The sequence below is a fragment of the Pinus tabuliformis genome, chromosome 6 (assembly GCF_031772625.1).
Source record: "Pinus tabuliformis cultivar Carrire ecotype Pingquan chromosome 6, CPIR1, whole genome shotgun sequence".
NCBI lineage: Eukaryota > Viridiplantae > Streptophyta > Pinopsida > Pinales > Pinaceae > Pinus > Pinus tabuliformis.
Genome location: NC_142292.1, coordinates 780,008,269 through 780,030,197, shown reverse-complemented (window position 1 = coordinate 780,030,197; position 21,929 = coordinate 780,008,269). Strand labels below are relative to the sequence as shown.

General features: G+C 39.4%; 1 protein-coding gene across 2 annotated transcripts; it reads right to left on the bottom strand.

Moving 5' to 3' along the window:
• Window positions 1-13: 13 nt before the first annotated feature.
• Window positions 14-10,100, bottom strand: LOC149261050 (phosphoribosylamine--glycine ligase-like). 2 transcript variants are annotated; one of them, XM_089421602.1, is made up of 4 exons: window positions 8,895-10,100; window positions 2,585-2,952; window positions 1,844-2,374; window positions 14-665 (listed from the first exon to the last, which is right to left on the bottom strand). In XM_089421602.1, the coding sequence occupies exons 1-4, from the start codon at window positions 9,250-9,252 to the stop codon at window positions 255-257; spliced, it is 1,668 nt and encodes a 555-aa protein (XP_089277728.1). In that variant the 5' UTR covers window positions 9,253-10,100; the 3' UTR covers window positions 14-254. The 2 variants fall into 2 exon arrangements, with proteins under 2 accessions (XP_089277728.1, XP_089277725.1); XM_089421599.1 differs by having other exon boundaries at window positions 2,585-2,955; window positions 8,895-10,099.
• Between the last annotated feature and the right edge of the window lie 11,829 nt (window positions 10,101-21,929).

The window sequence follows — 21,929 nt, the reverse complement described above, 5'->3', positions numbered from 1 at the left end:
GATACAAAGAATCTAGTTTGGATTCAACAGTCTATTATTATTATATATGGTGACCGCTGATCACTGGTAAGTAATATAGCACCCACATCATAGTGAATCAGGACAATCAAATTCACAAGAGGCTTTCAGTTGCATTGATGTAAGCTAAAACCAAGCCTCACAGGGTTAAAAAAAAACTAAATTGCTTTGTAGAATGCCAAAGAGGCAATATTTCACTATACATATAATGATGAAGTCAACATTGAATATAAATTTTATTTTGCCATTGGCAAACGAGAAACGGCTCTCCAACCAATATCCCTCCGACAAAATCCCTCAGGCCAAATGATTTCATTAACACCTTGGTATGCCCTTTCTTGAGCCTCTTCTATATCACTTCCCATGGCTGTGACACCCAGCACACGTCCTCCCATGGCAACCATATTCCCATGTGAATCCAATGCTGTCCCTGCATGAAATATTTTAACTTTTGATGCAGCAACCTCGGCTTCCTGAAGGTTCTTTATAATAGTACCTCTTTTATAGTCTCCAGGGTAGCCTTTACTTGCAAGGACAACAACCAAGGCCGAATCTTTTGACCAATCCAATGTTACTCCACTTAATTGTCCTTTGCAAGCTGCAAGAAGAATTTGAACCAAATCTGATTCCAAGCGAACCATTAAAACCTGCACAATCGAATTGTACAAAAAGGTTTAGAAAGCTGATACCAAATCCAGACAACATGAAATTACCAAAGTACTTTCATCAAATGAAATCTGATCATCCTACTATAGATTACCCCATCTTGATAAAAAATTATGTAAATCAACACCACGAAATAATACAAAGTTGGGTTCTTTTATGTGTCTCTGGTTCTCTAGTTAACACAGCAATACTTGCTTTGATGAGTTCAAGATCTGTATTCATAAAATAAACAAAGACATCAATTGAGCCTCTAAAAAAAAGAAAAAAGACTCGGCAAGTTATGTGCATCTTTTCCCATAAATCACTGCATTGAGCTTATGATTGCAGCCATATTTGGATATTACTGATTCTCCAACCGAAAAATATTTTCAGCTTCTGTTTTTCACCCCTGTAAAAAGCCTAATAGATAATTTCCTGCATCGGGGACATAACTGACTTACCCTTCCCATCACTGGCTAAACGTAGGGATGTGCATCTAAAGTAACATCTGTTTTTAATGAAACCCCCAGGGGGCAGCTCAATTGGCAATGGCCGTGAAAATGAAGTGTTATGTACCAAGGTTTGAGGTTCAAATCCCCCAGATTCACCTGTGTCTGTGGAAGGGGCATACGTAGGCACCTAAGGGTTATAGTGGTAGCAGTTGGAATCAACCCCATGTCACACGAGAATGAAACTGGCCCAGTTGCAAATTCCTCTAGTCACAAAAAAAAAAAAAAAAAAAATTGTTTTCAAGGAACTGAGACTGACGCAGTGTAGTTGTGGACATGAATCAAATGAAGAGATGTCACGCCTTCAGGTAAAGCATTGGAGACCATTACACTGCAGCTTTGGTACCAATACTTTGCAAATAGACTGGAGCTATGGACAAATTAGACTCCCTGAATAGTTGTAATTCATAAGACATGCAAAAAGCAGCTTCACCCTCTCCTTTTATTGTCATGAAATAATCCATTCTTCGGAGAAAATGACTATTATAATATCCTTTCTCTAAATTCAAGCAAAGACATTATTCAAAGCGAAGTCCAACAGACACAGACCATACCTCTATTTTCCTATAGGCATTTCTCATCTGCTAACACACTGAATTTACAGAGTAGTCCACAACACAAACTGTCAGACAAGCCTTAGACAAACAGAAAAGAAAAGAAGGCACACTGACCTGACATTCGGGATCTCCAAATCTAACATTGTACTCAAGGAGTTTTGGTAAACCAGATTTGGAATCTATGATTAATTCAGCATAGAGTACCCCCACAAACCTACAACCTTCTGCCTCCATTCCCTTCACAGTTGGAAGAATAATTGATTTCATCACCACTGACTCGAGTTCCTTTGTCAAGATCGGAGCTGGTGAATATGCCCCCATTCCTCCTGTATTTGGACCTGTATCTCCTTCACCCACACGTTTATGATCCTGTGCAGAAGCCAGAGGAAGAGCATTTTCACCATCAACAAGAGCAAAAAATGAAGCTTCCTCTCCTTCAAGGAACTCCTCCACAATAATCTGACGACCAGCTGACCCAAAATTTCCTTTTACTAGCATGCTATCAACTGCACCATATGCTTCTTCCAGGGTCTCTGCAACAACAACTCCTTTCCCAGAAGCCAAGCCATCTTCTTTCACAACTATAGGTGCCCCTTGTTTCTCTATATAGTTTTTTGCATCTGAGGCATTGGTAAAAGTTTGGTACTGCAAAAAGATCAATTAAAAAATTAGAGACAGATTTCAAGACAGGATTGCTTAGCTGGTAACTCTATTTAACAATTGGAAAATTTTGCATGTCAGAACTCTAAGATCAGTTAGCAAGAGCTATGATGTCATATTGATAGAGTTTGATTACTCCAGCAGGTAAGTAAATGAGAAAAATAACCAGATGAAAACATCATTTAGATAGAGAACCTTGGCTGTAGGGATGCCATACTTGTCGCACAGCTTCTTCATGAAATCCTTTGACCCCTCCAAAGCTGCTGCTTCTGAGGAAGGGCCAAAAGTAGGGATTCCTGCTTTAACAAGATCATTTACAAGACCAGCAACCAAAGGTGCTTCTGGACCCACAACAACTAATCCAACGCCCCACCTTTGACAAAAGGAGATAACTGCCGAACTGTTGTGAATGTCAAGATCTGATATACAAGTGGCATCTCCTGAATCTGCTATGCCAGCATTTCCTGGAGCACAGAACACTGCATCACAAGAAGAAGATCGCTGCAATGCATAGCAAAGTGCATGTTCTCTGCCTCCTCCTCCAATAACCAATACAACCACACCTGCTGCACCAATAAATATCATTGATAGTTATCATTACAAACATCAAATACAAGCAAAACAGATACATGCCCATGAGAAGTTTAAGGTCATTCTGAATTACATATTACTGACATGAAAAAATAGATACGTATCATAGCATTCTGTTCTCTCCCAACATCTACTAACCTGATTAGCATAAGAAATAAATAAATTACGTTGTCCATCTTAGAGTTGATACATATTTATATATCTAATGAATGCCTAGTTACCAAATTGCATGACCACCTTCACTTATCAAGTTGATAATCAATAATTCATTATTTGCAACAATATATCAGGTAAATATTTCCATATCACTATTACAAAGCACCCACAACTATAGTACGAGTTAGTCAAAACAGAAAACTGAGTTCATTATTCTAAGTACCAGACAAGACAGAAGATAAGATAATTTTATTATTGTCCACAGATGACCAAAAAGGTAGGTCAATTGGACTCAAAACTTAAAAGCACATTCTGCAGTGACAAACTGTAGGGCCGCTTCTAAAAGCTAAAGCATAAGCTAAAAAAATGCTAAAAACTGAAAGAATGAGATAAGTAAACAACAAAAACATAAGCCAAGCAATAACATGATAAAACGGTACATATCATCAGAAACACGTGCAAAATGAGACGGGAGGAGGGGGAGCCCAAGCAACCATATCAGAGGTAGAGCAGGAAGGGGATGGAAATGTCGCTGTGGGATCATTGACCACGGCAGGGAGCCAATACATTGTTTCATGATGTTGTCAGGGGAGAGACCAAGTCTGATCGGGCTGGACTGCAAAACCCTGGGAGGAAATCTGGAACAATCCATTGGTACTCTCCTAACACTTGACACTGCTGGAAAGAACCTAGTGATGATAGACTGGCACCCCGGAAGGAGTGAGCAACTAGAATTTGTTGAAAGCTGAGATGTGAGTTGTGCCAAGATTGGGAGCTGGAAACCCTTAAGAGCTCTGTGAGTGCTGAGATGCTAGCTGAAGAGCAAAAGGATGTCCTTGGTCTCACAAATCTAGGGTTGGAAGTACCATGGGTATCCACCTAATGCTCGCTGCCACCAGCAAAAAAGACACGAGGAAAGAAAGTGATACACTTGATAGAGTCTATCTGGACTCTAAGGAACTCCTAATAAGATCTGAGATCTATGTCCTAACACCTACCTCACGAAAGAGATAGGCAACTACGATCTGGATAGAGGAAGAAAGTAGTGAAGGATCCCCACGACTCACCATAAACTATAAAGGCACCGAAGCCTTCATCTGACTTCATAGTAAATGGGGCATTTGAAAATAAGGTGCTCCTTCGACTCAACCTCCTGCAAGTGATGCAACAGGTAAAACTTATCCCATCAGGGGATATAATGATTTGTCTCAATCTGACACTAGTGGAAGCACACCCTCAACTGGCCAAGAGGGAACCTGAAGCCATGCATCCAATGTCTCCATGAAAACACAAGTATGACACAGACCATCACTCAGCTGCATGAAGCTCAAAGTAGGAGACCATCATAGGGTTGAGGTCCTCAGGGGGGTGAAATCCAAGTGCTCTGGATACATTGCAATTTACCTGTAAATATTCCTTTATATTATCATGTACAACCCCTGCTTGGTAGGGCCTAGGTAGAAGGTGCCCAAAAGCATCTAAGCATTACCTAAAATGGGGGAGATGGTCAATAGAGATGCCAACAGACTGAAGTAACCAAGGAGGCCTCGGAAAAACAACAACACTCTATCAATGATCATGAGGAGACTGCAGAATCAAATTTTCTTATGAAGAGCAAAGGGCTAGGAAGGGGTGCAGAGAAGTTTAAAATTAGCATGAATTAACATAATTCCAGTAAGTACATCTCCATAAGAGATATCAACATTGTCCTACTGTTTTTCCGGCTATTAATTTGCATCATGTAATAGAGCTCATGTATTCTGGCATATAATCAACAAGATCACGTTTAATAAGCTCTAGACAGCATTGTGCTTATTTTTTCTTGTCATTGGTACAATAACATTACATCACACAAGCAAAAGCTTCGTTTCCACCTTTCTTGTCCTCTGGATTACATTATGGAATGCATTTTTATGAGAGCTTTTGTTCCTGAGCAAGCAGTTCCTAACTTCAACTTCTAAAAGCACTTCTTGAAGTTTTTATTTGTCGTTATCTTCCATTGGTTAGCCTCTTCTGGTATTATCCATTGTACAGGTCAAAAACTTACCTACGAAAGAATATGAAAGAAATTTCTAGAGAAAAAAAAAAGAAGCAAAAATGGAATACAAGTATCATTGGATCCTATTGGAGGCCACAATGCTTGATACATGCCGTTTCTTCACTCCCTTCACTCCCACAGATAAGGAGTGACAAAGCATGAGGGAGAGCAACATTAAGCTACTGAAGGTACTTACCCCATGACAAACAACATGATATTTTACTGTTTAAGTAGGTAGGAACACCAGCCAAGATTGCTGTGAAGGGTAACTATACAGCCCATAAGGATGCAATGACTTCAAGAACGTTGAACTAGGCATGTTTCCATCTAACCACTATCCTTTGGATGGAGATTCTTTTTAGAGTTTCAAAGTGTTGCTTAGTCTGTGTTCACCTGCAGAAGTGATGTGCCTACAGCAGCTCCTCATTCCTGTCGATTCTTGTGCACAGCAGTGTCGATATGGGTGCACCAGGACTCAGGAGCAGCAGAACAGGGCTTTAATAAGTGGGAGGAAGCACTGTGAGATTGCTTTACATGTGTTGCTCAGTCCATGTCCACCTTCAAAAAAGGTGTGCCTAGAGCAGATCTCCATTCCTCTTGATTCTTGTACACAGCAGTGTGGATGTGTGCGTCAAGAGCAGAAGAAAGGTGCTTTCAATAGGAGGAAACAAAGCGAGAGTGCCCATGCATGTTGTAGGAATGCATGCACCAGCCTTGGACCCTTTCCAGTTTAGCTTTTTCCTGTTACTAGACTGCTCCATGTTTAGCCTTTGCTTTAGTTAGAATGTGACTTTACATATTTTATTTTTCCAGATTTAGGAAAAGGCCCATCCTTTGGAAGTTTTCCAGATGTAACTGAAGCAAATGGCCCATGGATTGAGGATTTTCCAGAATTAGAACAGGGCACTCTAAGACAGGACGTTTGCTCATTTGGGAAGGGGACACTTCTCTGAGTCAAATTTAGGGCTTAGAGTTTTGCTTCTAAACTTTGAATTATTTTGTAAAACCCTTGCCTTCTACATCTATAAGAGAAGACAAGAGTAGGTCAGTGTTATTCATCAGTTTTATAGTTTGCTAGTGATTAAAAAGTGTGGTATGTAATTTTCTGTTTGAGTCAACAGATGGTGTGATTGAGTGCTGGAGATTCTTAGCTCATTATTCAGTCTTTTCAGTTATCTTGCATTCTTACTTGCAAATTTGATAGGGTAAACAGTTTTAACCTACCTAGGGTTTGTATGAGTGCAGATACGAATTGAACATTCAACAACAATTCCTGCACTGACAGTGGAGTTTCCATTTTTACAAGACCATCATAGATGGAAGCAGTTTCACAGCTTCAACCTGCAAGGATGTTATTAACAGGGTCAAGGAAGCCATGCAATTATCTAGCAAGGTCGTGTTAATGCATTTTGATCACTCTGAATAAGGCAATTTTTTAATGCAGTTGCTTCTATAATGCATCACTGAAATATTTCAAGGGGGTCATGTATTTTAAATTTCAATCCTTGGCTTGTAGTTGGTGTGACCATCCCACAAAACCAGCAGCATATGATTCATTATATGCAACCAAAATAAATAAACAAATAGCATTGCTTTCATTTCATAACTGAAGATGAAACATCAATTGATAAAAAGGCAGCAGGCAGTTTGGAGGTATTTTTCTCTCAATAGCAGGAATGCAACTGAAACCATTCTTGTAACTGATCAGTCATACTGCCTGCATTAACTAACGAAACATGCAAGGAAGTGGGAATCTTTTTCAATCTTTTCATTTTCGAAACAGGAAGTAAAGAGCAGCCTGTGAGAAAGGATGTGGTGTTTTTCAGAGAAAGACCCCTTCCTCTTTCCAGTTTTATATATTCTACTTGTGTAGAAATTAATGTTTTGTTTTTTTCCCTTCTGCAAATCTCTTTTTGTTTAGTTTATCTCCATCAATAATTAATTGTAAGGCTCACACGTTTAGACATATTAAAAATATAGAGAGACAACCACAAATTTAGTACTGATGATGACAGCAATCCTGAAGCACAACGAGGCTTAGTCGCTGTCTTTGTGTACCAGCATCGACTTATTGAGTTTTGTTACCATCAACCATTCATGGCATCATGCCAGCCTAAGTAACCTGGTTCATGCTCATCTTCATGTTCAATGCCCATGAAGTTCAGAAAAAATTGGCAGTACAAAACATTTTGATAGAAGTTTGGATACTCATATGTTTAAATATATAAAAAATTGTCGATAGACAATCACAAATTTAGTAGTGATGATGGCTGTAATCCTGAAGCACACCAAGGCTTATATGCTAATGTCTCCGACTTTCTGTATACTAGAACTGATTTAGTTTCATAAATACCATCAACGATTCAATGACATGGTGCCCGCCTAAGTTACCTGGTGCTTGACAGCCATGAGTTCAGGAAAAAACCGCAGTGCAAAACAATCTGATAAAAGTTGGGATAAAACTTAGCATTAAGCTCGAGGAAATATATAATTTAAAATTCAAATTTTATCCAAATCTGAACAATTTAATTCAAATTTATTCAGCATTTAAGTTTGAAACCATTCGATTCAATTCGTTTGAACACGTTCAATAAACTTGAACGAAGTTGTTCAAGGATGTAAAATTTACTGAATTTCAAATTTTATAAATGAAGTTCAGTGAATGCGGTGACTAAGACTACAAATGCTCTCTGGCGAAGATGCATATCCGATTCAAACTATATCTTGACGCAACATTTCGCCATTTGATTCATTTTGGATTTCTTCACGGCAGAAACATAAAACATTATCAAATGAGAAATGAATCAACCGCACAACTCTATAAGAGGACTGACTCACAAGCAGTGGCCATCTTTGATATATTATGACAGGAATTGAGCTCCATTAACTATTTCGCCCCTCTGCCATGGGTTTGTTTCAGTTTGATACAACTGAGGACAGAAGTAAACCTCAAAATAGCACTGCAATAATATACGAAATAAACAGTAGCCCAAATTGTATATTTTGTGGATGTATTTTGCTCCTAAAATTGTTCAAAACAGACTCAAATATCGCTCTATTAGAATGGAAACGCAATGAGTGAAACGAAACCAGCAGTGGCCTCAATGCTGGCACCATGGCATTGAATAGTTGATGGTATTTAGGAAACTCAATAACAACTCAATGCTGCTATACACAAACTCGGAGATCTGCGCATTTAATCTCTGGTGTGCTTCAGGATTGCAGCCATCATCAATACTAAAATTGTAATAGTCCCTCTGCATTTTTTGATATATTTATGGGATCTCGCAAAAAATTGTTTGAAGAAGATAAAGTTTTAGTTTGCGTCTGGTTGGGTAGCTCACTTGGCAATGGGAAATTAGCTCAATTGGCTATAGGAAATGAAGTCACGGAGTGTTAGTACAAGATTACAAATCTTGTGCTATCAGGTATAGCATGAGAATGTAAGTTCCACATGAGAAAATGTAGTTCTAACAAACTTAAAAAAAATAGTTTTCACGGAGTATTGGTTCAAATCTTGTGCTCTCAAGAATAGCATGAAAATGTGAACATGATGAAATGTAATCCAACTAAACTTGAAAAAAAATAGATAGTTTTGCGAATGTAATAAGCCAAAATATGTATTTCTATGTGAGCAGAATATTTGAGAACTTCGGTGTTTTAAAGCAACAATCGTGTGCAAAATAAAATAAAGAAAAGGAAGCAAGGTTTCTGAAATACCGTCTAATTCATCAGTGGATAGCTCCCCTGATTCAGCTTTAGAGGCCATGATATTTGAATCTTCAATCAAACTACTAGGGTTGTTACATCTTCTATAATCCAGAGCTCCTCCAAAAGATGTACGCGCATTTGCCCATTTTGAATACGCGAGCAAACTGGAGAAACTGTGAATCGAAAACAAAGATTTTGCCTTTAGTCTCGACCCATTACTCGAAATCCTCTTTCCAAAGCTGCATCCAAGCCTGAAGGACAATCTCTGGTGGTGAGATAGGTGGTTTTCTCCAGCCTGCAGATACCTTACACAGGCCTCTGATGGAGAATGGACGGTTCCAGCAATACCAAAAACCTCCCCAGCCATTGTGCTCCGGGTTCGAGAGTGTATAAGGAACAGGAATTAGGTGTTGAGAAAAATGTTAGAGAGTGTACAAGGAACGGGAATTAGGTGTTGAGAAAAATGAATAACACTAATCCGTAGCTGCTTAACTCTAAACCCTACGAGTTCTTTGGCATGAGAGATTCGAGGAGGACCAAAACATTGCATTATGCTGCTGCCGAATTAATAATATATAAAGAATTGAGATGAGTATTTCTGGTTGCTGCCTGTGATGTGCCTTTGGCCCCATAAATTATTGGGTTCTGCGCACTCACCTGGCCTAATTTCACATCAACTTTCATATGAGCGTTTTTATGCAGTTTTCCTAAGATTCCTACTACTCAAATAATGATTTATGCAAAAGTAGGGTGAGGGTGGTTCATTGACATCACCGTTAGCTAATATCGGTTTGACAGGATATGGATTGGGAGTCCTCAACTTCATCTCAATGCCATTCCCACCTATGAAAAGAATTTTAAATGAAACCCTTAAATGGCACACCATATTTCTATATATAGCAATTAGTGTTATCCGCTTCCTTTTATGACATTTTATTGGATCACCGCTTTAAGCAACTGATTCCGGGCTGCCAAGTTGCATGGTGCTTCGCTGCTTTGTAGAAGTCGCCAAGGCATCTGACAGAGAAGATGGGTTGAGCTCTATGATCCTCAATTGACCCCTCGTATTGATAGAGGACAAACTTGAGCTCTTCAATTTCTCAATGAACCATGGGCTCAACTCCAGCGAGGTATCCCTGCATAAACGTGTGAGGGTCAACGGCAACGATGCCGAGACAACATGGGTGAAAAGGGTTTGAAATGGTGTCGAAGGAATAACAGCTCAAAAACATAAAGGCTACAAAACTTAAATTTACTGTTGCGTAATTGGTAGGAAGTAGGGTTGGAATTTGAGGGGTTTTTTGGTCTGTAAAATATATTTAAAATTTTTACATAATCATCTCTAGTGATGTGTTTTGAAGTTATTTTTTTTGAAATATTATTAATATTTTATTTCGTAAAATATATTTAAAATTTTGACTTGATAATTTTTAGTGATGTGTTTTGAAGTGTGCAAAAAAATATTTTTTACTATTTATTTTTTTGGAAAATGTCATTAATATCTTATTTCAAGTTATTGAAGGGCATCGCCACCTAGGCACGTTTTATCTCATGTGAAAGCTATCTTATGTCACATTTGCAATAGTAAAAGTGTCATTTCAACTCAATCTGCACCATATCTCTAGAGTCCATGCACCATATCTCTAGAGTCCAAACAGATCACTTAAAAGATCTGAAAGATCAAGTGTCATTTCAACTTAGTTTGTACATCTCCAGAGGCCAAATAAATCACTTAAAAAATATGAAAGATCTAGCTCATAAAGAGCGACGTATACTACCATTTACGGAATATTAAAATGCCACAATCTTAGAATTGACTCTTGTACTCCTTATTTTATGGGCAAATGGTGTGAAGAGTTTGTTCGTTTACGATTAGCAATTTTTTGTTATTATTTAAAAAAATTCTTCTTGGTGATTTTGTTTAAGGACTATTAATACTAATTGTTATCACCTTGTAATGGGACCTCTAGGCCAAGAAAGGTTCATAGGGGTAACTACAAACTTGATCACCTCACCTTCTTCCTGCTCCTGGAAAAATAGACCCAATGCAAACAGACTTAATTCTGAATGTATTTGCGGATTCTTTAGGATCAAAGTTGAACATCTTTTTTCGGTGCGAACATCTATTCTAGCACATGTTAGATATAACACTTGAAATGGTACATGAAAAAGCAAATGAATCTATGACTTATGTCCCATGTTTTTCCGAGAACGGAATTCATATAAGATTCGATCAATTCGGAACCATCCGATAAAACAGAGGCTCTTTCTATTCCTACTAAGAAAGAGAAGAGAGAGAAGGTAGATCGTTCTTCAGTGGAAGAAATGAGATTATCGACTCATTCTAGAAAAGAACTAATGAATTCAAACCTGCTGAAGAAAATCAGATTTGTCATAGGAAAATGATAATGATAAGGGATTGGATGAATCTATTATAAGAAACCCCATTGGCACGAGTTGCTGCATTATTCGAGTAATCCACAAACGACGAAGATCTCTCTTGCGTTTACCTCTATCTTGGTGGGCGGAAACTAAGGCTCTAGCTTTCCGTTGGTTAGCAGTTCGAAAAAGTTTTGAATGGGCCCCTCGAGAGCCTGATACAAATGCAAGAATTTTTTTCCGATGTTTTTGAGCTATATATCCACATTTCACTCTGGTCATTGAAGTTTACTCTCATGAATCGCTAATCTTTTTCTCGGTTAGTCATTTGTTTTGTTTGGTCCATTGAGAATAACACTGATTCTTCTTATTTAGAAAAGAAAAGTTCCAATGGCTTTTGCTACTGCAACCTTCCCAACCATAATTCCCTTTGGATAGGCATCTTCCTAGTAGGCAAGGCCTGGGACCTTGTACTGAGAATGAGAAAAAATCATGGGTTTCATCATTTCTATGGTTCTTTCTCAAACAGTAAGGTCCTCTCTATACGCCAGAGCCTTTTATTCATTTCCAAGATGTGAGATGAGTATGTTATCGGTAACTTGTACGGTTTACCATCTCCAGCTCTACTCTTGAATCATTAAGTAATAAATACTCTCATTACAAGATCTATTAATACAGTAATGACATGTAATTCTGGTTCGAATCATCTTCATTTCTCCAGCCGATTAGGCAACGAACCCTCAAGTATCTCGATATTTTCCCAAATTTATTTTTTTATTCGTGTCCAAAAGCATTTGTGTGTTCTTGTTCAAGCAGTATGAAGGGAAATTCTCATGTACGGTTTTCAGAGGGGGAATTTTAGTTTACCTATCTCAATAAAGTATACGATCAGTTTGAAGAGCATCTCGAGATTCAGGGGATTGTGGAGTAATTGTTATCACCCTGTAACTGGACCTCTAGGCTGAGAAAGGTTTATGGGGTAACTACAAACCTCTTTTGGTAAGAAAATTGGTCTTTTACAACCGGAGGGGGCTCCCTCACTTGAAATAAGGTCAAATTATGTAATCAATAACGCTCAAGGACAGTTGACAGAGGCCAGATATGTAAAGATAAAATAGGGTTTAATGAAAATGGTTGATGGACTTGAGAGAGAGGGTCACTGAGCATGGATTCATTTTTTAGAGTTTTACATAAAATTATCATAGCTTCACATTAGACACTTATGGAAACAGAGACAGGGTAGGTACTATTTCAAGTCACAACATTTGTTATAGCATAGGATGAGTTTTGAAAATAACTGGAAATTACATAGAGATATCCCACCACATATAACAAAAAATGAATTGAATTTTGAAACATATATTTCCTGATCAAATATCTAGAGGAATATTATAAAGGAGCACGTAGCTAAAGTGAATTCCATTATGGTTTAGAAATAAGAGCGGTCATTTAGAGCATCAGCATAAATGAATTCTGAAAAACTAACTTAGAAACAATTTAGAAGTGAAAATTTGAAACAAAGACACAGTGAATAGCATACACATAAGAAAGGTCACATAAACTTGAAATTCATACCACAAGAATCTCTTGTCAAGTGTCAAACTCACTAATAATTTTATTCCAGCAAAAGAAAATACATACGCAGACCTTCTCCAAAATTCAAACCCTTTTCTCGTGTTTAGTTTAGTTTAAATACATTAGGCAGAATGAAAAATCAAAATTAGATACAATGTATCTTTCATCCACTTGAGAGGATCAAATCATCTTCAATTTAGAAACATCAAGTTTTAAAAGCTAAAAACTAAGATAAAGCTAAAATAAAACTGAAACATCTTTTCTGATAAAATCAGCTTTATCTTATCTAATTCTCTGATCCCTATCCATGTTTTTCTATCCATATCACTAATATCATAATAGCAAGGTCCAAAATTGACTTGAAAAGACAAAAAACTGAAAGATGAGTTGCACAGTAGGCTCCAGCTTAGCATAAACATGGGCTGCACCTAGTGAAATCAAGTTGCTGAGGATGATGACAAGGTTGTTAAGTTGGAGTAGGACCCATTTGATTTTTTGAGTTTAACTGTCTTTTCCCACTCCAAAACAAAGTCCAACAATTCATCACCTATGCCTTATGACTCCCAACAAGCATCAAAACTCCAAAAATCTTCACATTTACAAATCGAATTTCAAGAATTTCATAATTCTGTCAGCAAGGGATTGTGAAAATGGGTCTCCAAGTGACAACTGTAATTCCCAAATTGTACCACATATGTGAAAATTGTGATAGGTTTTTGTAGATTAACTTGTTTTTTAGAGAAACCTCTTTCTCTTTCCTCAAATTCTGCCTCTGTTCCTCAAAATATGCTCCCCAAAATCATGGCTAAAATAGTAAATTGCACAGTTTGAAAAATAAGCTTGAAATATGCATTTGAATCTCCCAATATATGACATATGTGCAAAAACTGAAGGAGGTTTTTGTTCTTTGACCCGTTCTTGAGAAAAAAAATCTTTCATTTTTTTGAAATTCAGCTCCATTTGGTTAGAAAAAGTTGTTAAAAATGATGGCTAAAACGGTCAATTTCGGAGCAAATTCGCAGCAAAATGTGGCAGAACTCCATGGTTGATATGGTTGCAAAACATTCTTGGAAAAACAGAGAAAATGGGTATGTTTGGAATGACATTGTGATGGTGTACAACCCTTAAAGTAATTTTCCAATGCCTATAGACCTTGAAGATGGTTGACTCCAACCTGTGCAGCAAATGTGCAACAACTATGTAACTCAGAACTTTGTGCAGTTGTTGCATAACATTTCTCCCACAGTTGAAACAAAAATTGTCCTCGCACCCCTGTCAGCCTACTCTCAGCCCTGTGTTGTGTGACTATCAATTTTTCCTCAGAGAAGAGCGCTAATTATAGAGTGGAGAGAGAAATGAGGGCGGTATGAAAAGAGATTTGAAAGTGCGCCTTTTGTTTTGCTTTGGTCATGAGTATGAACTTAGAATAAGGGTTATTATGGTTATTATGGTCATGAAAGATAAATTATTGTTTTGAGTTTTGAGGGTGTAATACCAATAATGATAATGATGAGAGGTGAGTTTATGAATATAGGTGATAATGATGAGAGAGAAATGAGTTTAGGAATATAGGTGATAATGATGAGAGAGAAATGAGTTTAGGAGGGGGTGTGTATATGGATATTATGGGTTAGGGTCCCACCCTAACCCCCTTGTTTATGTAGTAGGATCGAGTCCTAGTTATAGTTAAGTAAAGAGTCAATAAATCCCATATTAATAATTGTAAGCAGTTAACCCACACTTAATGACGGGACCACAATTAATTGCAAATGGGCCATGGTATTAGATAGATGGTATTAATAAGAACCATGGTATTGATCCATGGTATTGCATGTATGAGTCATATATAAAGGATGAAGACTCCTTGCGAGGAGCATCGTGTCTTATTTTGTAATCGATCTCTACTCTATTGGAGGTTGCCCCCTCGAAGAGGCAAGTGAACATTGCTTTCTGAACAATAAAATACTTGTTGTTGTTTCTCACTATTCTATGTTCTGGGTATATTTCTTCGCATAGTCTGTATTTTGGTATCGTCTTGCAGGTTAAGAGCATAACAAGTGGTATCAAAGCTCTTTCCAGGGCCGGTGGGATCTCCATTTCTTAGCAATTTTTTTTTTGGCTAGAGACGTGTTCCGGTATCTTTAAACCACGGGATTTGTTGTTGAGCGCATAAACCTGCGGATTTGGGGAGGCATGCACGCAGGATATATAAGAGGTGGTCACGCTTGTTGGACTCCCTTGTAACCCCTATGGGTACCCCTTTGAGTAGTAGCACATTAGACAGAACCGCGCACGAACTGTCTTCCAAGTACCCTCTGGGTATATCGGAAGCCCCCTAGCTCCTTTGAAACCTCGCCATAGATAAACTGTCGGCCGTCTTGCTGCTACAGTACACCGAGAACAGCACTCGGAGAGATTACTCGCCTGTACGATAGGGTAGTCGGGTTGTACGGCTAAGGGTACGGTTGATCCTCCTTAGTTAGAGCCCTGAAACATTGGGCCGAGTACTACTGTCAGACCCTTATGTATATTGCGATCTGTAGCACCTGACACTCCTCGAGACCATAGTTCCCTTTTCTATCTCGGGATCATGCATAATCTCTGCCAGATCAGATCTCGCAAGTGGGGTTGCAGCAGCAGCAGACATCAGTCCCGCAGTTCTGAGTTAACAGAACAAGCATTCCGATCTATTAGATCCATCAGATCCGCAACAGCAATCTGTTTCGCTGCTCAGAGCTATTCGATCAGCCATTCAGATCTCTCAGATCCACCAGATCTGAGTAGTTGTGTGGGGTTCCTATATCGGGGCGTGATTTTCGCAGGACTTTTAGTAGCATTGACATTTTGGGGATTCGGCTACTGCAGTATTCCTAAGTAAGGAGTAAAACTCCGTTAGGAGTTTTTAGAGAAAAAAAAACCCCCAGGGCGCTTATTGGTGATCTAGCCCATAAGAATCAGGACAACGAGCTGAGCAAGGTGGTATCATTCAATTGTTAGTGAAACAAAAAAAAATTGGGCGGTCCCAAATTTCAAGTACATCGAATCGGTGCATGGTAGAAACTAGAGCTCAAGCTATGGCCAATGAGAAGATCGAAAAACTGGAACAATCCTTGAAAGACATCCAAGATCAGCTCGACAAACTAACTAACGGGACTCTATAAGGGCAAGGCAGTAGCCCGCGAGGAGGCATATATTGGAAATGAACATAGTGAGGGTGAGTCTAGCCACTCTCTTCACCTCTGGGGCACCCACCAACAATCTCGTTCGTGACCTCCCACGCTGGATATGCATAAATTTGATGGTTCTCACCCGGCAGCATGCATAGCACAAATGGAGCAGTATTTCAATCTGAATTACATCTTAGATAATGAGACTCAGCTTATGGTGGGGAGAATGTACTTGGACAATGAAAGATGGCAATGGTGGCAATGGCATCAACGTTGAAATGGAAGTTTTTTCACTTGGGACGCCTTCAAAAAAGCTCTTACAGAGCGCTTTGACCATGACTCTGCTTTTTTGGGTCGTCTCACTAAGCTCTGACAGACTGGCATAGTGGATGGATATGTTACAGCCTTTGAACCCTTAGCTTTCTGCACTAGGGGTCTCCCAGATGCGTTCTACACGGAATGTTTTATCAGCGGTCTTAAAGAGGCCATACAAGCCCACGTCTGACTGCACCACCCTCCCACATGGTCGGAGGCTTGCAAGGTAGCTTGTAACGTGGAACGTGCGTTAGCGGCCCAGTCCATTCGCCCAAATTTCACCACCAAGGGTCGTCCCCCACAGTCTCATAGCATGACTCAAACACTTAAGGTTCAAAAGGTGTCACTTGCAGAAATGGCCGAAAGAAGAAAGTAGGGATTATGTTACTACTGTGATGAAAAATACTCCCCAAGTCATAAATGCAAGGAGCCCAAATTCTTTCAAATTGATGCCACTGATTACAGCTCATCGGAGGAAATCCCACCACTTGAGGAACCTAAGGAGGCAGAAGAGGACAACCAAAAGGACAATGTCCCTGACGAACCAGTTATTTCGCTGCATGCTTTGGCAGGGATTTCTTCACCTCAAACTCTCAAAATCAGAGGTTTTATTAAGCATCGCCCAGTGGTAGTTTTGATTGATAGTGGAAGTACACAAAATTTCATCCATCAAAGAGTTGCGGAAGCAGTGCATTGTTTTGTACGAGCAGTTTCTAACTTCCAAGTCCAAATTGCGGATGGGGGAACAATGAAATGTGAAGGCCGCTGTGAAAATGTAAAACTTCAAATGGGGGATTATCAGTTGAAGACCCACATGTTTTCCATACACATGGGAGGGTGCGACATTGTCCTCGGTGTTGAATGGCTTCGCACTCTTGGGCCAATCACAATGGATTTCCAGGAGTTATATATGAGCTTTAAGCAGAAAAACTCCACACATACCCTTCGTGGACTCCAGGCGGGAGCTCCCTCTATCATCAGCTCACATAGGATGGAAAAATTGTTAAAAAAGGGCCATCATGGAGCTATAGCTCAATTTAATGCCATCCAGGCCGTCAAACCCAATTCTCTGCCGATTCATCCTGAGATGCAATAGATTTTAAATAATCATCTGCCAATCTTTGACAAGCCTCATGAGCTTCCACCCTCGAGAGGGGAACATGATCATAGCATCACCTTGGTTCCAGGGGCCCAACCACCCAATGTGCGCCCATACAGATATCCGTTCACCCAAAAGAATGAAATAGAAAAAATAATCAAGGAACTTTTGGAAGCAGGCGTCATTCATCCCAACATTAGTCCTTATTCATCGCTGGTGGTCATGGTGCTCAAGAAAGATGGGGAATGGTGTATGTGTCCAGACTTCAGGGCCCTCAATAAGTTGACAGTCAAAGATAAATTTCCCATCCCGGTTGTTGATGATTTGCTGGATGAACTCAATGGGGCTCAATTCTTCACTAAGCTGGATCTTCGCTTAGGCTACCACCAAAGTCGCATGAAGGAAGTCGACATTCCAAAGACTGCTTTCAAAACTCATGAAGGCCATTATGAGTTCCTGGTCATGCCATTTGGTCTTTGTAATGCCCCATCTACTTTTCAGAGCCTTATGAACCACCTTCTCAAACCATATCTCAGAAAATTTGTCCTTGTTTTCTTCGATGACATCGTCATCTACAATTGCACTTGGGCCACACATCTTCAGCATGTAGATCTGCTCTTGCAACTACTCCGCAAGCATAAATTATTTGTTAAGATGTCCAAGTGTTCTTTTGGCATGGAAGAAGTTGAGTATCTGGGCCACATTGTGGGAAGTGAAGGTGTCAAGGTGGACCCCAAAAAGATCCAGGCCATGAAGGATTGGCCTCAACCTAAGACCTTGAAGAGCCTGAGAGGATTTTGGGTCTCACAGGCTACTATCACAAATTTTTCCACAATTATGGTCACATTGCGCAGCCCCTCACTCAACTCCTCAAGAAAAATTCATTCTTTTGGAATGAGGAAGAACAACAGGCATTTACAGCTCTCAAAAACTCCATGTGTTCTACTCTAGTCTTAGCACTATCCAACTTCACCAAATCTTTTGTCATTGAATGTGATGCTTCGGGTATAGGTATTGGGGTGGTCTTAATGTAGGAAGGTCGACCCTTGGCCTTCACAAGCCAACAACTAAGTGGGAAGAATCTGGGACAATCTACCTATGAGAAGGAAATGATGGCCATCTTACATGCCGCAGATACCTGGCGACCTTACTTATTGGGGCGAAGTTTCCAAATCCGCACAGACCATCACAGTCTTAAATATTTTTTGGAGCAACGCCTATCCTCCCCACAACAAAATAAATGGCTCGCCAAAATGCTGGGATATGATTATGATATCATTTACAAGAAAGGGCGCGAAAATATTGTAGCAGATGCATTATCTCGCCAATTTGAGGAGGAAAGTACCCTGCACGCAATTTCCCTTCCCATTCCAGAATGGATTGAAGAGGCTTGCAGGGAATGGTTTTCACATCCCTGGTTCTCCCAACTCATTACTCAATTGCAGACGAATCCAAATTCCACCAAGGGCTACTCGTGGCAGGATGAGATTCTTCGCTACAAGGACAGAGTCATAATATCACCAACATCCACCCTTAAAACCCACATTTTGGTGGAATTGCACTCATCCCCCACTGCAGGGCATTCAGGCTTTCCGAAGACGTATGCTCGCACTAGAAGATCCTTTTTTTGGACAGGCATGAAAAAGGACATCCTTACTTTTTTAGCGAAATACGATATCTGTCGGCGCCACAAAGGGGAGACAACCAAAGCACCAGGCACCTTACAACCATTACCCATCCCGACATCAATATGGACAGAGGTTTCTATGGATTTCATTACAGGTCTTCCAAAGTCAGGAAACAAGTCAGTCATCATGGTGGTTGTGGACCGACTTTATAAGTATGCTCATTTTTGCGCCCCACCCCACCCTTTTACACCGACTTTGGTCTCTCAATATTTCATGGATCAGATCTTCAAATTGCATGGCATGCCCACTTCTATTGTGTCTGATCGTGACCCGATATTCACCAGTAATTTTTGGCAATAAATCTTCGGGCTACAAGGTACCCAACTAAAACTCAGTACTTCGTATCATCCACAAATGGATGGTCAAACTGAAGCCGTCAACAAATGTCTGGAAACCTACCTTAGGTGTTTCACTTCAGAAATCAACATCTTTGGGTACACTGGTTACCTCTAGCTGAATGGTGGTATAACACCAACTATCATGCCACCACCAAAGTGACTCCCTATGAAGCAGTTTATGGTCAACTCCCTCCTTCCCCAATGTCTTATATCAAGGGGTGCGCAAAGGTACAAGCAGTGGATCAACTCCTACAAAACCGCACAACCATGCTCGCCCATCTTAGAGAGAATCTTCATCAAGCTCAAAACCGCATGAAGCAATAGGTAGATCAGCATCACTCAGAGCACCAATTTCAAGAAGGGGATCAGGTATTTTTGAGGCTGCAACCATATAAGCAAACATCACTCAAAGACAAGGGTTGTCAGAAACTATCTCCAAAATTCTACGAACCGTATCAAGTACTTCAACGCATTGGAGAAGTGGCCTACAAGCTAGCTTTGCCACCCACTACAAAAATCCATCCAGTTTTCCATGTCTCATGCCTCAAGAAAGTGATTGGGAACAATTGCAGAATTCAAACCAGTCTACTTGAATTGGATGAAGAAGGGTCAATCTGGCTCCAACCTAAACAGGTCCTAGACACACGAGAACGGCACCTGCGTGGCCGCATGATCAAGGAAGTCCTCGTCAAGTGGAAAGACACCTCTCTGGAAGATGCAACCTAGGAACCAACCACTATTCTTCAGCAGTTTCCACAGCTTCAGCCTTGAGGACAAGGCTATTCTTAAGGGGGAGGGCATGTTAGGGTCCCACCCTAACCCCCTTATTTATGTAGTAGGATCGAGTCCTAGTTATAGTTAAGTAAAGAGTCAATAAAGCCCATATTAATAATTGTAAGTGGTTAACCTGCACTTAATGACGGGACCACAGTTAATTGCAAATGGGCCATGGTATTATATAGATGGTATTAATAAGAACCATGGTATTGATCCATGGTATTGCATGTATGAGTCATATATAAAGGATAGAGACTCCATGCGAGGAGCATCGTGTCTTATTTTGTAATCGAGCTCTGCTCTATTGGAGGTTGCCCCCTCGAAGAGGCAAGTGAACATTGCTTTCTGAATAATAAAATACTTGATGTTGTTTCTCACTATTCTATGTTCTGGGTATATTTCTTCGCATATTCTGTATTCTGGTATCGTCTTGCAGGTTAAGAGCATAACATGATGTTAGATATAAACATAAATGTAAGGGGGTAGTGTATGAAAAGGATTTTAGGAAATAGGATATATGAAAGGGGTATAGGAATGAAAAATGTATAATATGGATATATGAAGGGGGACCATGAGTTATAAATGGTGGAATGGGCATGATAAACCCTACTCAACAATATGCTCAACAAAACCTTAGAAATGAACCAGATTTGTATTTTTTTTTCTTTACCAGTGACCAATGACACATAACCTTTCGAACCCTAAAGACTCTATATGAGCAGATGACCCCATGACCTTCTTCTTGACTCAGACTCTCTTCAAATTTTGTCTTATCTTTATGGACCCTCTGTGAAAGACTTTGTACTAATGTCAAACAATGACTCTAGACTATGACAACAACAGTTCATATTCTAAACTGCTACACAAAATCTCAAAATGAATGAAGGAGACAAAGACCTTTGATCTCTAAAACCTTAGATCCTAAAACTAACAAAGGATATTTGGCACGTCAGTTGTAGGTTTCCCCTCCTCAAAGGACAAGTGATTTGCATTGCATTCCTTCAGAGAAAGAAGATGTCGATCATACAATAGCAACCCCTAAAGGCTCAAAGATATATGCTTGCGAAAGAAAGGGAGGATCTTCTGCAAAGCATCTTCTACAGAGCAGTTGAGTCCTGCCTTATCCCAAATTATTCTCCATGATAAGAAATGGACTAATGGAAGTGTTCCATGGGATTCTCTTCCAACCAATCTAGTCAATTTTGGAAAGGTATGATGCAGGATGAATTTGACTTCTATTTAGGGATTAACCTTTTTCAAGAAGATTGTTGATTTTCAATGTTCCAATGAGGTATCTGATTGATATATATAAGTCATTTGATTTCCTCAAGATGTCGTGAAAAAGGAGGAAAGCAGCGTCTTCTATTGCGATTGAGGTTTTGCAGGAAGCATCGACGACTAAAGTTGTGATCTGAAGTTTGAGGTATGTAAGTTTCTTGGCTAATCCTAGGTTTCTTCAAGTATTTTCTTTAAATTTTTATTTGGATGATGTAAGTGTCTTGATGGAATCTTTTTCATATGAGCTTTAGAGCTCTTATGGTTTTATCTTGGCATTCGATTTATTGAGCATTCACACCAAAAAAAAAAGGTGCACATTTTAATGATTTTTAATTCCTATAAACATAAAGATTTTTTATTCTTTTGTAAACATAAGAAAATAAATTCAATATTAAAATGGATGTATGATAATGTTTTTATATAGTAAT

Coding starts and splice junctions, on each gene's coding strand:
- LOC149261050 (XM_089421599.1), bottom strand. CDS start 9,252: ATGGCTGGGGAGGTTTTTGGTATTGCTGGAACCGTCCATTCTCCATCA. Junction 2,956..8,894: donor ATCCACTGATGAATTAGACG/GTATTTCAGAAA, acceptor TTATTGGTGCAG/CAGGTGTGGTTGTATTGGTT. Junction 2,375..2,584: donor ATGGCATCCCTACAGCCAAG/GTTCTCTATCTA, acceptor ATCTTTTTGCAG/TACCAAACTTTTACCAATGC.